The 13,090-nt window shown below is 50.7% G+C and overlaps 1 protein-coding gene across 5 annotated transcripts in view; it reads left to right on the forward strand.

Annotated features, from left to right (window-relative positions):
* The window catches only part of ODF2 (outer dense fiber of sperm tails 2), a gene marked incomplete at its 5' end in the record, with an annotated part of 35,920 nt that overhangs the window by 9,188 nt on the left and 13,642 nt on the right, over nt 1–13,090 (forward strand). For 4 of the 5 annotated variants that reach the window (XM_080820574.1, XM_080820576.1, XM_080820577.1 and 1 more), the window contains 7 exons: nt 964–1,134; nt 2,007–2,167; nt 2,918–3,047; nt 3,641–3,772; nt 10,892–10,963; nt 12,452–12,523; nt 12,645–12,761. In XM_080820574.1, coding sequence (XP_080676700.1) covers nt 964–1,134; nt 2,007–2,167; nt 2,918–3,047; nt 3,641–3,772; nt 10,892–10,963; nt 12,452–12,523; nt 12,645–12,761 — 855 coding nt within the window. The remainder of the gene's footprint in view (nt 1–963; nt 1,135–2,006; nt 2,168–2,917; nt 3,048–3,640; nt 3,773–10,891; nt 10,964–12,451; nt 12,524–12,644; nt 12,762–13,090) is intronic. The other variant, XM_080820575.1, reaches the window with a different exon arrangement.

The raw sequence follows: 13,090 nt of genomic DNA on the forward strand, positions 1-13,090 counted from the left end.
CTCCCAGATTATAATATCTTTCTCTCTGGAGTCTTACAAACAAAGGCTTATGTAGCTTTACATAAACTTTTCAGAGGGGCACATTTATTTGATTTAAAAAATACGTTTTTATGCTGATGCCTTTAAATAAATGTTTTTTAGACATTATACCTTTTGACCTCTATTCAGTATGCATTTCTAATATTTTTCTCTGCAACCAAAGTAACACTGATTAGTCTAAAAACTTTATTTCTTATTATCATTTATTAAATTTATCACATACTGTCATATATCACATTTACCCACTTGTCCCTAAAATACCTTTCATAGCAGATTTGGGTTACTCGAAACTCTCCACTGTCACGCATTCACATTCTCTTAAAAGACTCGTGACTGGGGTGCCTGGGTGGCTCAGTGGATTAAAGCCTCTGCCTTTAGCTCAGGTCATGATCCCAGTGTCCTGGGATCAAGCCCCGAGTCGGGCTCTCTGCTCTGCGGGGAGCCTGCTTCCTCCTCTCTCTCTGCCTGCCTCTCTGACTACTTGTGATCTCTGTCTGTCAAATAAATAAATAAAACCTTAAAAAAAAAAAAAAAGGAAATGTCAAAGTTCTAAAAAAGGAAAAAAAAAAAGACTTGTGACTAATTTCCCTTTTCCCCTAGGTATATGAAAACATCTATTGCCCCAAACTTTGGCCAACTTGGGATGTTATTACTATTTTTGCCCGTATTATTCTACCCTTTATCTTAAACTTGACATTGTAACACGGGTTTATTTCTTGGTGGAGAATCTTCAGAAACCTCATGTGAACACGGGTCGGTAACGTTCCATCGAGAGGGCCCGGTGCGCTGTCCGTCCCGGGGTCCCTGTGGCCGGGCCCTCAGCGGTTTAGCTCTTCCCGCCTCCAGTGGACAAGCAGGTGCGCCGGAACCCGTGCTTGCGGCCTTGCCTTATGAGTTCACGTGTCTCTCCCTCCTCTGCATCAGAATCCACCTCATTGTCTGGAGATCACGCCACCATCTTCAGAAAAGCTGGTCTCGGTGATGCGGTTGAGTGACCTCTCTACGGATGACGACGACTCGGGTCACTGTAAAATGAACCGTTATGATAAGAAGATTGACAGTCTAATGAACGCGGTTGGTTGTCTCAAGTCAGAGGTGAGGGGGGTGGGGGCCGGAATAGCTCTCGCCCTGAGGATGTGACAGACTGCCCAGGTCGGTTCCTGGTGGACCGTTTCCATCGGGCTGCCCGCCTGCGGGCCTCCCACCCTTCTCGGCAGGCTGCCCGGGGCTTCACATGCCTCTGAGGAGGTAGCCCGGGCGACCTGGGCCCCCTCTCCGTCGAGCACTTAGCCCAGAGCCAGAGCCTGGCTCTGACCCCACCCAGTGCCTCTGTATGGATGCCCCTGGTTTGACTTGTCACAGCCATAGATGAAGCCAGTGGTGGTATTGTCCCCATTTTGGAGGTGATGTGACTGGGACCCTGGGACCTGTGTTTCCCATTTTATACAACAGTTTAGAAAGACAGCAGAGCCCCAAAGAGGCCAAGGAAGTTTGGCCTCAGTTGGTGGGCTGTGTCTTTGGGAGGGGAGGGATCAAGTCAAGGGATTCACGTCTTGACAGCTGGCGTGGCCTGTGTCTCCAGTCCCCCGCCCTGCATTCGGGGCTCACGGGCCCACCTGGAGAACCCCGGGCCGGCTGCCTGGCAACAGCCCTTTCTCCAAAGCCTGCAGAGCGCCGGCCTTTTTGTGACATCTTCCCTGTGGTGTGCCAGCTGACCCACGGTTTGTATCCTGGCTCGGTCCCCAGCCAGCACATCCGCCACTCGGGCTCTCTGTACTTGGTTTTTCTCAGTGACAGTGAGATGACTAGTGTTCACCGAGATCAACCGAGATTGCGCCCCACAGGACCTAAGTGCCCGTGTGTCTGTCAATCGGAGGTGCCCTTAACTGGTCCAAAGCCACGGGCCTAGCAATGTGGCGGCAGAGGAGCCTCCCCTCAGAGGCCCCCACCTGCGTGCTCCCGCACAGGTCAAGATGCAGAAGGGTGAGCGCCAGATGGCCAAGAGGTTCCTGGAGGAGCGAAAGGAGGAGCTGGAGGAGGTGGCCCATGAGCTGGCCGAGACCGAGCACGAGAACACGGTGCTGAGGCACAACATCGAGCGCATCAAGGAGGAGAAGGACTTCACCATGTAAGGCGGCCCTGCCCCGGAGTACGTTCCGCCCTCCCGGCCACCCCAGGCGCCGGCCCCGGGTCCCAGTGTCGCCCAGGCTTCACAAGCCAGTGATTCAGTGGTTCCCGCTGTGAGGACAAGGACCCCATAGGGTGCCGTGGGGGCAGGGCAGACTTTCTGGAACCAGCGACATTTAAAGAGCCCTGCAAGAGGGTCAGGAGACAGGCAGTAGGTGCTGGGGAAGAAAGTATGTGGGGTCTCGAGTGAAAAGCCCCAAGGGGGGAAGTGGTGACTGGGAAACGGAAAGCAGGCCACGGTGAGGAGAGGGGCGGGCAGAGGGCAAGGGGTGCCGTGGAGGTTGGCAGGGGCCGTTCTCAGCAGTGGGTCTAGGGAGTTTGCATCGAGGAGCCACGGAAGGGTTTCCAAAGCCAGGAGTGTGGGGGGGGGACTCCGTGGCTCTGGGCTGAAGAGCGGATGGGACGGCTCCAAAGCAGATCCAAAGGTGGAGGTTACGAGGCCGTGGCGGTGGCTGAGGACGGGGTGATGCTAGTGACTGAGAGGCGAGCAGGGCCACGGATGGCATCACGTCAGCTGAGGTGAAGGCCCTGCTCTGGTGCCCAGGTGGCCTTCCAGGAGCCCTCTCCCCCCTCCCCCACTGTTCCCTGACCGGGAGATGAGCCTCACAGGGCATTGTGAGGCGAGCCTCAGAGCTCTGGGCGGGCAGGGGCCTAGGAGGGCTCACAGAGCACTAATTCTTTCTGGCCCCAGGCTTCAGAAGAAACACCTCCAGCAGGAGAAGGAGTGCCTCATGTCCAAGCTGGTAGAAGCTGAAATGGATGGGGCTGCTGCTGCCAAGCAAGTCATGGCCTTGAAGGACACTATCGGGAAGCTGAAGACGGTGGGTGGCAGGCAGGGGACTGAGCCCAGAGGCGGGCAAGTTGCAAGATAGGGGGGGGTCTTTACGCAGTCATCAGGCTGACTTTATGACATCTGCAGGCCAGGGGAGGACACACTTGACTCCTCAGCCCCTACCCCCACTCTCACTTCCGGGGCCTGATCCTTGAGGATGACCTCTGGTGGCCAGGGTCTTTGAGGAGACCTCGTCATGGGTCTCCTGGGATCACAGTGAGTCAAGGCATAAGTCTGATTCCTGCAAGTGTCAGCCACAGTTTGATTCCTGCAAGCATCGGCCACCAGGTGTCTTCCTCCTCCACTTCCTCCAGGAAGCCTGCCCTGACTGCACTTGCCCACCCTCAGCCCCCAAGCCCTTCTCCCCACTTGTTGCTCTCAGCCGACTCAGCTCCCGCCCCCATCCTTCCGGGTCCATCTCCTCTGGGAAGCCTGCCCGTGAACCACCACCTGCGGCCCTGGACACAACCTGGGGCTTCCTCCCTGGACTTCCTGGCACCCGCACCTCTTAAGAGGGGCCTTCCTCCACCTCCTCCTCCCTTCTCCCTCTGTACCTTGTAAGGTCTTCCTGCTGTCTTCCAGGAGAAACAAATGACCTGCACGGACATCAACACCCTAACGAGGCAGAAGGAACTTCTCCTGCAGAAGCTGAGCACATTTGAAGAGACCAACCGCACCCTCCGAGACCTGCTGAGGGAACAGCACTGCAAAGAGGTGAGCTCCTGGCCTTGACCGCCCCCGTGCCCCAGAGGCACGGCAGGCCCGTCTGCTCTGAGCCTCAGTTCCTCCCCTGTGACAAGAAGGTACTCTCCGTGCCTCCCCTGAGAGGGCTGTGGGAAGATGTGACGGGTCTTCCCGTGAAGGGGGGGGGGGCGCACCTGGCAGAGGGCGCTGCCTTAAAGCTGTCGCGAAGCTGGAGCTAGGGGCGCCGGAAGGGCTGGTGGCAGGGAGGGGCTCGGTCCTTGCTTCAACAGAGGATGGCCCGGGGGGTGACAGACGGTAGCACTTTGTTTTCTTAAAAGATGTGGGTTCCTAATGATACTCTGTATTAGCGAATGATTCTGGAAAGACCGATGGTATAAACACCAGTCTCCCTGTTGGGTTCAAACCAAAGAGAGACTGTAGTGTGGTGTTCTTTCTTTGTGTTTTTGTTTGTTTGTTTTTTAGCATTGCCAGCTTCTTGGTTGGATTAAAAAAATTAATGTTTAAAAAAAAAAAAAATTAATGTTTAATATTTTTTAAAATTAATTTATTTATTTGACACACAAAGAGAGATCACAAGTAGGCAGAGAGGCAGGCAGTGTGAGAGAGGGGAAGCAGACTCTTTGCTGTGCAGAGAACCCGATGTGGGGCTCCATCCCAGGACCCTGGGATCATGACCTGAACCGAAGGCAGAGGCTTTTAACCCACAGAGCCACCCAGGCGCCCCTAGTATTTAATATTTTTACTTAATCGCTTCTCGGCTTTTTGGCTAAGCTCAAGTGTATATCAGTTTATGTATCTGTTCTTATCAGTTTAATATTTTTATTACTTTTTTTAAAAGATTTTTTTTTTTTTTTTTTTTAATTTAAGAGAGCGTGGCTGGGGGAGGGTGGGTGGTGGGATGGTGGCGGAGAATGAGAGAGAGAAGCAGATTCCCCGCTGAGCAGGGAGCCTGATGCGGGGCTTGATCCCATGACCCTGAGATCATGACCTGAGCTGAAGGCAGACACTCAGCTGACTGAGCCACCCAGGCGCCCCTATTTAATTTTTTTTAAGTGGGCACCACACGCAACCTGGAGGTCAAATTCCCCATGATCAAGAGTTGCTCACTCAACTGATGGAGCTAGTCAGGCACCCCCCTGAAATTAGTGTTGAAATAAGTAATACAGGGGCACCAGGGTGGCTCAGTCGGTTAAGCGTCTTCCTTCGGCTCAGGTCATGATTCCAGCCTGCTGGGATAGATGCCCACATCCGACTCCAAGCTCAATAGGGAGCTTGCTTCTCCCTCGTCCTGCCTGTCTCCCTGCTTGTGCTCTCTTCTCTCTCTCTCTGACAAATCACTTTTCTTTTTCTTTCTTTTTTTAAAAAAAATATTTATTTATTTAAAAAAAATTTATTTATTTGACTGACAGAGATCGCAAGTAGACAGAGAGAAGGAGAAGCAGGCTCCCTGCTGAGCAGAGAGCCCAACTCGGGGCTCGATCCCAGGACCCTGAGATCATGACCTGAGCTGAGGGCAGAGGCTTTGACACACTGAGCCACCCAGGCGTCCCTCTTTTTTTCTTTTTTTTTAGATATTTTACTTATTTGACAGAGAGAGACCCAGTGAAAGAGGGAATGCACTGGCAGGGGGAGTGGGAGAGGGAGAAGCAGGCTTCCCACTGAGCCGGGAGCCCGATGCAGGACTGGATCCCAGGACTCAGATCATGACCTGAGCCCAAGCCAGCTGCCTAAGGACTGAGCCACCCAGGTGCCCCAATAAATAAATTCTTAAAAAAAAGAAAAAAAAAGGTAATACAAAGTGGTCTGCTCTCTGTCCAGCTTTCCAAACAAAATCTTATCCGTGTAGTTATTTAAATCCCTCCTGTGTCTCCTTTGGTGATAAGCTTATCAGAGGGATCCTTTATCTTCAATCTGATCATCTTTATCATTTACATGTAGGTCCCTAAGTGACATACAATATTGTTTAACGTGTTTTCAAACTTTACGTAAATACTATTGTTCCATGTGTCGTCTTCTGAGTTTTCTTTTTTCACTCCATATATATATTTTTAAAGACTTATTTATTTATTTGAGAGAGCGAGCAGGGAGGGGGCAGAGAGAGAGAGACTCTCAAGCAGACTCCCCGCTGAGCAGGGCCCTGGGCAGAGCTTGATCTCAGGACGCTGAGATCATCATCTGAGCCAAAACCAGGAGTCAGACGCTTAACCGACTGGGATACCCAGGCGCTCCCCTCAATATTTTTGAGATCCATCCACTATTATCCCTGAGGCCTAAGGTAGTTAATTTTCACTGCTATGTTCCATTTTATGACTATCACAATTTATCCTTTCTTTTGTTGATGGAGACAATATTTTCAGTTTGCTGTTACAAGCAGTGTTATTTTGGGCATTCGTGTACACTATCCTGGTATATCCAAGAGTTTCTAGAATATATTCCTGTCAGTTTTATTAGTTATAGCTAAATTACGCTCTTAAAATCGTTAATACCTGTTTAATGTCTGGCTCAGTGTTCTTGGATGGGCAAGTTTTAACCTCCCTGGGCCTCAGCTTTCCCACCTGTAAAACGGGAATGCTATCATCTTCCACGTGGCATCATGTGAGGACAAGGATGAGGGAGGAGCATACTGCTCGGCCCCCAGCACGTGCTTGGTAAATGGTAGGTGGTCAGTGCTGCTGCTGTTTGTCCTGGGACTGTGGACCCCAGAAAACCTCTTCCTACACAGTTTTTTCTCTTTTGACCCGTTAGCTTCTCCCATCCTGGAATTCTAGAATCTCTCTTTGGAGGTGAAAGGTCAGCCAGTTTGGACTCCCACCCACAGCAGGTGCTCCGTGTTCAGTCCAGGCTCTTATTTCGTCCTGCCCATGTGCCACGTGGGACAGGACCTCCCCCCTCACCCCCGCCTTAGTGCTTGCTAAGGACACTTAGTGGAGTCCATTGGCTTAGGCCCAGTTCTGCCACTTCCAGCTGTGTGATCTCTCACAGCTCCCCTCAGTCTCCTCTTCTGTAAAATGGGCCTGGTGGTAGTACATGGCTCCTTAGAATGGGGGACTTGGTGAGACTGTTAGTTTGTGTGGTGTCCCCCTGGATGCTCAGAAGACATGGCATGAAGGACAGTGAGAGCAGCTTCCGGCCTAAGCTTTCGTCCTGTGTTTGCCTCCCTGTTGCTGGAGAAACCACGATGCTGGCTTCCCTCCGCTCCCAGTCCTGTTCTGGCTTGTGCAGGGAACCTTTGAGCCTGAGAGGAAAAGGGAGAGCAAACCCCTCTCTAGGGAAGAATACAGAAGGTTCACAGGCACAGCCTGTTGGGAAGATGGGCAAAGGGGAGCAGCATTTGGGGCAAGAGGGAACTCAGTGGCTGGTAAACACATGAGTAATTAGAAAAATGCAAGCTAGGGGCGCCTGGGTGGCTCAGTGGGTTAAGCCTCTGCCTTTGGCTTAGGTCATGATCTCAAGGTCCTGGGATCGAGCCCTCCATCAGGCTCTCTGCTTGGCAGGGAGCCTGCTTCCCCCTCTCCCTCTGCCTGTCTCTCTGCCTACTCGTGATCGCTCTCTCTGTGTCAGATAAATAAATAAAATCTTTTAGGAAAAGAAAAGAAAAATGCAAGCTAGAACAGCAGGAGTCTTGCTGGCAAAGACTGGCCTGCCCGCCCAGGGCCCCCTGTCCTGACTGTGGCCATGCAAATCCATGCAGGCATTTTGTAGGTCATTACAGCTCACAAGCCTGGCCCGGGCATTCCTCCTCTTTGTATCAGCCCCAGAGACATGTACGTGCCCAGCCCAGTACGGTCCATTACTACACTGTTTGCCGTTGTGCAACCCGCTGGTGAACATTACCCGGAGGCCATGCGTGGGAGAGGTTAAAAATGCAGTGGCAAGGGACGCCTGGGTGGCTCAGTTGGTTAAGCGGCTGCCTTCGGCTCAGGTCATGATCCCAGCGTCCTGGGATCGAGTCCCGCATCGGGCTCCTTGCTCGGCAGGGAGCCTGCTTTACCCTCTGCCTCTGCTTGCCACTCTGTCTGCCTGTGCACTCGCGCTCTCTCTCTCTCTCTCTCTCTGACTAATAAATAAATAAATAAATAAATAAATAAAAAATGCAGTGGCAAGACGCCTGGGTGGCTCAGTTTGTTAAGCCGATGCCTTCCGCTCAGGTCAGGATTCTAGAGTCTCAGGATCGAGTCCTGCATCGGGCTCCCTGCTCAGCAGGGAGTCTGCTTTTCCCTCTGAGCCTCTCCCCTCTCATGCTCTCTCTCTCACTCAAGTAAATAAATAAAATCTTAAAAAAAAATTCATGGGGTGCCTGGGTGGCTCAGTGGGTTAAGCCTCTGCCTTCGGCTCAGGTCATGATCTTGGGGTCCTGGGATTGGGTCCCGTGTCAGGCTTTCTGCTCGGCAGGGAGCCTGCTTCCTCCTCTTTCTCTCTCTCTGCCTGCCTCTCTGCCTCCTTGTGATCTCTCTGTGTCAAATAAATAAATAAAATATTTTTTAAAAAATGCAGTGACATGCTAGAGAGAAGGCAGGTTAGTGGTGGCTGGGGAAGGGGGACAAAGAGATTGCTTTAGCAGGTGTAGGCTTTCCTTTGGGATGAAGAAAATGTTCTGGAACTAGCGAGTAGTCGATGGTTGCCCAACATTGTGAATGTACCCTGTGCCACTGAATCTTACACTTAAAAATGGTTAAAATGGCAAGGTTTATGTTTTGTTTTGTTTTAAGATTTTATTTATTTATTTGGGAGAGAGAAGGAATTTGCAAGCACAAGTGTGGGGGCTGGGAAGGACAGAGCGAGAGGCAGACTCCCCGCTGAGCAGGGCCCCTGATGGGAGGCTCAATCCCATGACCCTGGGATCATGACCTTAGTTTCATGAAGGCAGACGCTTAGCTAACTGAGCCACCCAGGCACCCCCAGCAAGGTTTATGTTATGAATCTTTAACCACAATTAAATTAATAATGCAATATGCCAAAAAACATTGAGTTGTGCATTTTATTTTTTTATTTTTATTTTTTTAAAGATTTTATTTATTTATTTGACAGAGATCACAAGTAGGCAGAGAGGCAGGCAGAGAGAGAGAAGGGGAAGCAGGCTCCCTGCTGAGCAGAGAGCCCGATGCGGGGCTTGATCCCAGGACCCTGAGATCATGACCTGAGCCGAAGGCAGAGGCTTAACCCACTGAGCCACCCAGGCACCCCATTTTTTTATTTTTTTACTTATTTTTAAAGGATTTTATTTATTTGCTAGAGTGCATGCACGAACAGGGGCAGTGGGAGATGGAGAAGCAGGCTCCCCACCGAGCAGGGAGCCCGACATGAGGCTCGATCCCAGAACCCTGGGATCATCATCCGAGCCAGAGGCAGGCACCTAACCAAGCAAGCCACCCGGGTGCCCCAAGTTAGCATTTTAAATGGGTGACTTGTATGTATCTGAATTTTCATCTCAATGAAGTTGTTTGGGTTTTTTTTTTTTTTAAGGTTTTATTTATTTGTCAGAGAGAGAGAGAGAACAAGCAGGGGGAGCAGCAGGCAGAGGGAGAAGCAGGCTCCCTGCCGAGCAAGGAGCCTGATGTGTGGGACTCGATCCCAGGACCCTAGGACCCTAGATTCACGACCTGAGCTAAAGGCAGATACTTATGTATCTGTATGTGTGGGGATTCTTGTTTGATTTAAAAAAAAAAAAGATTTTATTTATTTATTTAAGAGACAGAGATTACAAGTAGGCAGAGAGGCACGCAGAGAGAGAGGAAGGGAAGCAGGCTCCCCGCCGAGCAGAGAGCCCGATGCGGGGCTCAATCCCAGGACCCTGGGATCATGACCAGAGCCGAAGGCAGAGGCTTTAACCCACTGAGCCACCCAGGTGCCCCTTTGTTTTGTTTTTTAAGATTTTTTAAAATTTTGATGGGGCGCCTGGGTGGCTCAGTGGGTTAAAGCCTCTGCCTTCGGCTCTGGTCATGATCCCAGGGTCCTGGGATTGAGCCCCGCATCGGGCTCTCTGCTCGGCGGGGAGCCTGCTTCCCTTCCTCTCTCTCTGCGTGCCTCTCTGCCTACTTGTAATCTCTGTCTATCAAATAAATGAATAAAAATCTTAAAAAAAAAGATTTTTTAAAATTTTGGGATGGCTGGGTGGCTCAGTCGGTTAAGCATCTGCCTTTGGCTCAGGTCATGATCGTAGGACCCTGGGATTGAGTCCCACATTGGGCTCCATGCTCAGCAGGGAGCCTGCTTCTCCCTCTGCCTGCTCTCCTCCTGCTTGTGTTCTCTCTCCCTCCCTCTCTCTCTGACAAATAAATGAACTCTTTAAAAAAATTTTTTTTTAAAATTTTTAATCTTAAGAGTCATTCACTCTACCCACTGAACCAGCCAGTTGCCTCTCAATAAAGCTGTTTTTAAAAAAATCAAGTAGTCAGGGCACCTGGGTGGCTCAGTTGGTTGGACGTCTGTCTTTAGCCCAGGTCCCAGTCCCAGGATCCACCCTCACTCAGGCTTCCTGCTCAGTGGGCAGTCTGCTTCTCCCTCTGCCCTTCACCCCGCTTATGCTTTCTCTCACATAAATAAATAAATAAAATCTTAAAAAAAATTTTTTTTTTTAAATCTAGTAGTAGCTCAAAAATACAATATGTTAAAAAATTACAATATGCTATCATTTTGGTAAAATCACCCATAGATCCGGGGCACCTGGGTGGCTTAGTGGGTTAAGCCTCTGCCTTCAGCTCAGGTCATGATCTCAGGGTCCTGGGATTGAGCCCCGCATCGGGCTCTCTGCTCAGCGGGGAGCCTACTTCCCCCTTTCTCTCTGCCTGCCTCTCTGCCTACTTGTGATCCCTCTCTGTCAAATAAATAAATAAAATCTTAAAAAAAAAAAATCACCCATAGATCCTTTCCCCCCACCCCCAAAAGATACTATTTCTCTAGGTGTAGCTCTATATAAATGCACAGAGAAAGGGTGGGCAGGACATTCATCAAACAAGTAACAGTGGAGTGGGGTTCAGAGGTGGACAAGGGGACTTTAGCCTTACTGGTTCACTGAATATTACGAGATTGCAATTTATTTATGACTCCTATATTTTAGAAAAGGTGAAGAATCCAGACATCTGGCTTCACTGCTTAACCTCTTGGCTCTCCCTGTGTCTACCCTTGAAGGATTCGGAAAAGCTGATGGAGCAACAAGGAGCACTACTCAAACGGCTGGCGGAGGCGGACTCAGAGAAAGCGGTAACACAGCGCCCCCTGCCGGCTCTAGTGGCTTATAGGCGACAGTACGCAGAGGGGCTTGGCCAGGAGCAGCTGCGCTGGAGCCTCACTCTGACATTTCTTTGGGTCTTAGTTTCATGATCCGTAAGGTGGGCTGGTGTCCCCTATCCCATCTGCTCCACTGGGTTTGTCTAGCTGATCACTTGGGAGCTTGAACCACCATGCTCAGCACAACATGAGGGACGCTGCCACGGCTGCTGCATTGATCAACCATCAGCGTGTGTTCCTTGAATTGCCTTCTTTGTGTTATGGATTAAAAGCCATCAAAAGGTTCAGACTTTTTGACTCAACAATTGCGATTCTAGGAATCTCTCCCAAGGCAGCACACTCCAAAGTCTGGTCCATGGAACCCTAAGTTCCTCACCATGTTGATGGGTGCCAGAAGCAAATGCAGGGAGTGATGGGAGACCAGATAAATTGGGAAACAGGCTGACGTGTACAAAAAAAGTTCACTGGATTAACTCCAAAACCTTTTGGAGCAATTGAGGTATTCATGGCCACGCAAGTCTCCAAGAGAGGAGGAGGATGGAGGCCATGTTTCTCATGTGTGGCCCTCGGCCCTTAGGGGCCTTCCCAGCAGCACAGTGGGAGATTTGGCAGCGAAGGAGATAATGCCCAAATCTGTGTCCCCAGCGTGAGAGGCTGGGAATCAAATTATGATAAGCTAGTAAATTGAAACTTTAAGCTGCTGTTTCAAAAGAAGTAGAAGATTTAATCACGTTATGGTAAATGTAGGATTGTAGGTTATGGAACAAAATATGCATGAGACTTTTTAATATATTTTAACAGTGGTTCTCTTTGGCTGGGGTATTATGAGGATTCTTTAGCATTTTTGTTTTGTTTTCCATTGTTTTCCCCAGCTAACATTATTCTATTTATTTATTTATAACATTTATTTATCTGAGAGAGCGAGAGCGCATGCGTGAGCTGGGGGAGGGTGCAGAGGGAGAGAATCTTGAAGCAGGCTCCCCACTGAGCGCAGAGCCTGCTGCAGGGCTCAGTTTCACAACCCTGAGGTCATGACTTGAGCTGAAAGCAAGAGTCAGACCGCTTAACTGACTGAGTCGCCCAGGTGCCCCTATTTATTTTTTAATTATTATTAATATTATTATTTACGTAGGCTCCATGGTGTGGAGCCCAGCATGGGGCTTGAACTCATGATCCTGAGATTAAAGACCTGCGCTGAAATCAGGAGTTGGACGCTTAACCGAATGAGCCACCCACGCACCCCTCACATTACTTTAAATTGCAAGATCAGTAACATGTCTGTTGTCTTAAATATGTAATACAGATAGTGGGTGCTTCCTGCCAAGATCTCTGTGACATGGGCTGGTGTATTCAGGACCTTGGGCCATAGGGGCCGGGCACTCACAGGAGTGGCTGTCCCCGCACTGGGTCCGGCTTGCTTGCCCTTCCCCGGGAGCTCAGAGCCCTGTGTGTTCTCTCTAGCGCCTGCTGTTACTCCTGCAAGACAAAGACAAGGAGGTAGAAGAGCTACTCCAGGAAATACAATGCGAGAAGGTACCATCCCTTACGGTTGCTCCTCCTTATGGGCCAGTAGAGCTTGGTGTGCAGAGTGTGCACTGGAGCCAGAGACGTGGGTTCAAATGCTGGCTCTGTCGCTTTCTCCATCTCTCCAAAGGCTCAAGCAAAGACCGCGTCGGAGCTTTCGAAATCCATGGAGTCCATGCGTGGGCATTTGCAGGCCCAGCTCCGGTGCAAGGAGGCGGAGAACAGTCGCCTGTGCGCGCAGATCAAGGTACCTGCCCGCCCGGCAGGTGGGGCGGGGGGGGGGGGGGCTGGGGTGTGGCCGTCCGAGGGCGGTGGGCCACACTCGGGAAGGCTTTGCCCCGACAGTTTCTGGGGCATTGGCTGCCAGTACACTTGGTCTGTGGAGAGACTCTGGGATAGTGGCAAGGGCAGTGGACCCTGGAGGCCCCTGGGTGCCCTTCCCTGCAGTGACTGGGTTGGGTGCCTTGACCCAGAGCCGACCACTTGAGAACGGTCTCAAATGCCGCTCACCTTCGTGAGCCAGGGACCCTCTGAAGTCTGAAGTCACGGCTCTGCTGAGAGAGACTTCTGACCACA

The sequence above is a fragment of the Martes martes genome (genome assembly GCF_963455335.1).
Source record: "Martes martes genome assembly, chromosome: 12".
Classification (NCBI taxonomy): Eukaryota; Metazoa; Chordata; class Mammalia; order Carnivora; family Mustelidae; genus Martes; species Martes martes.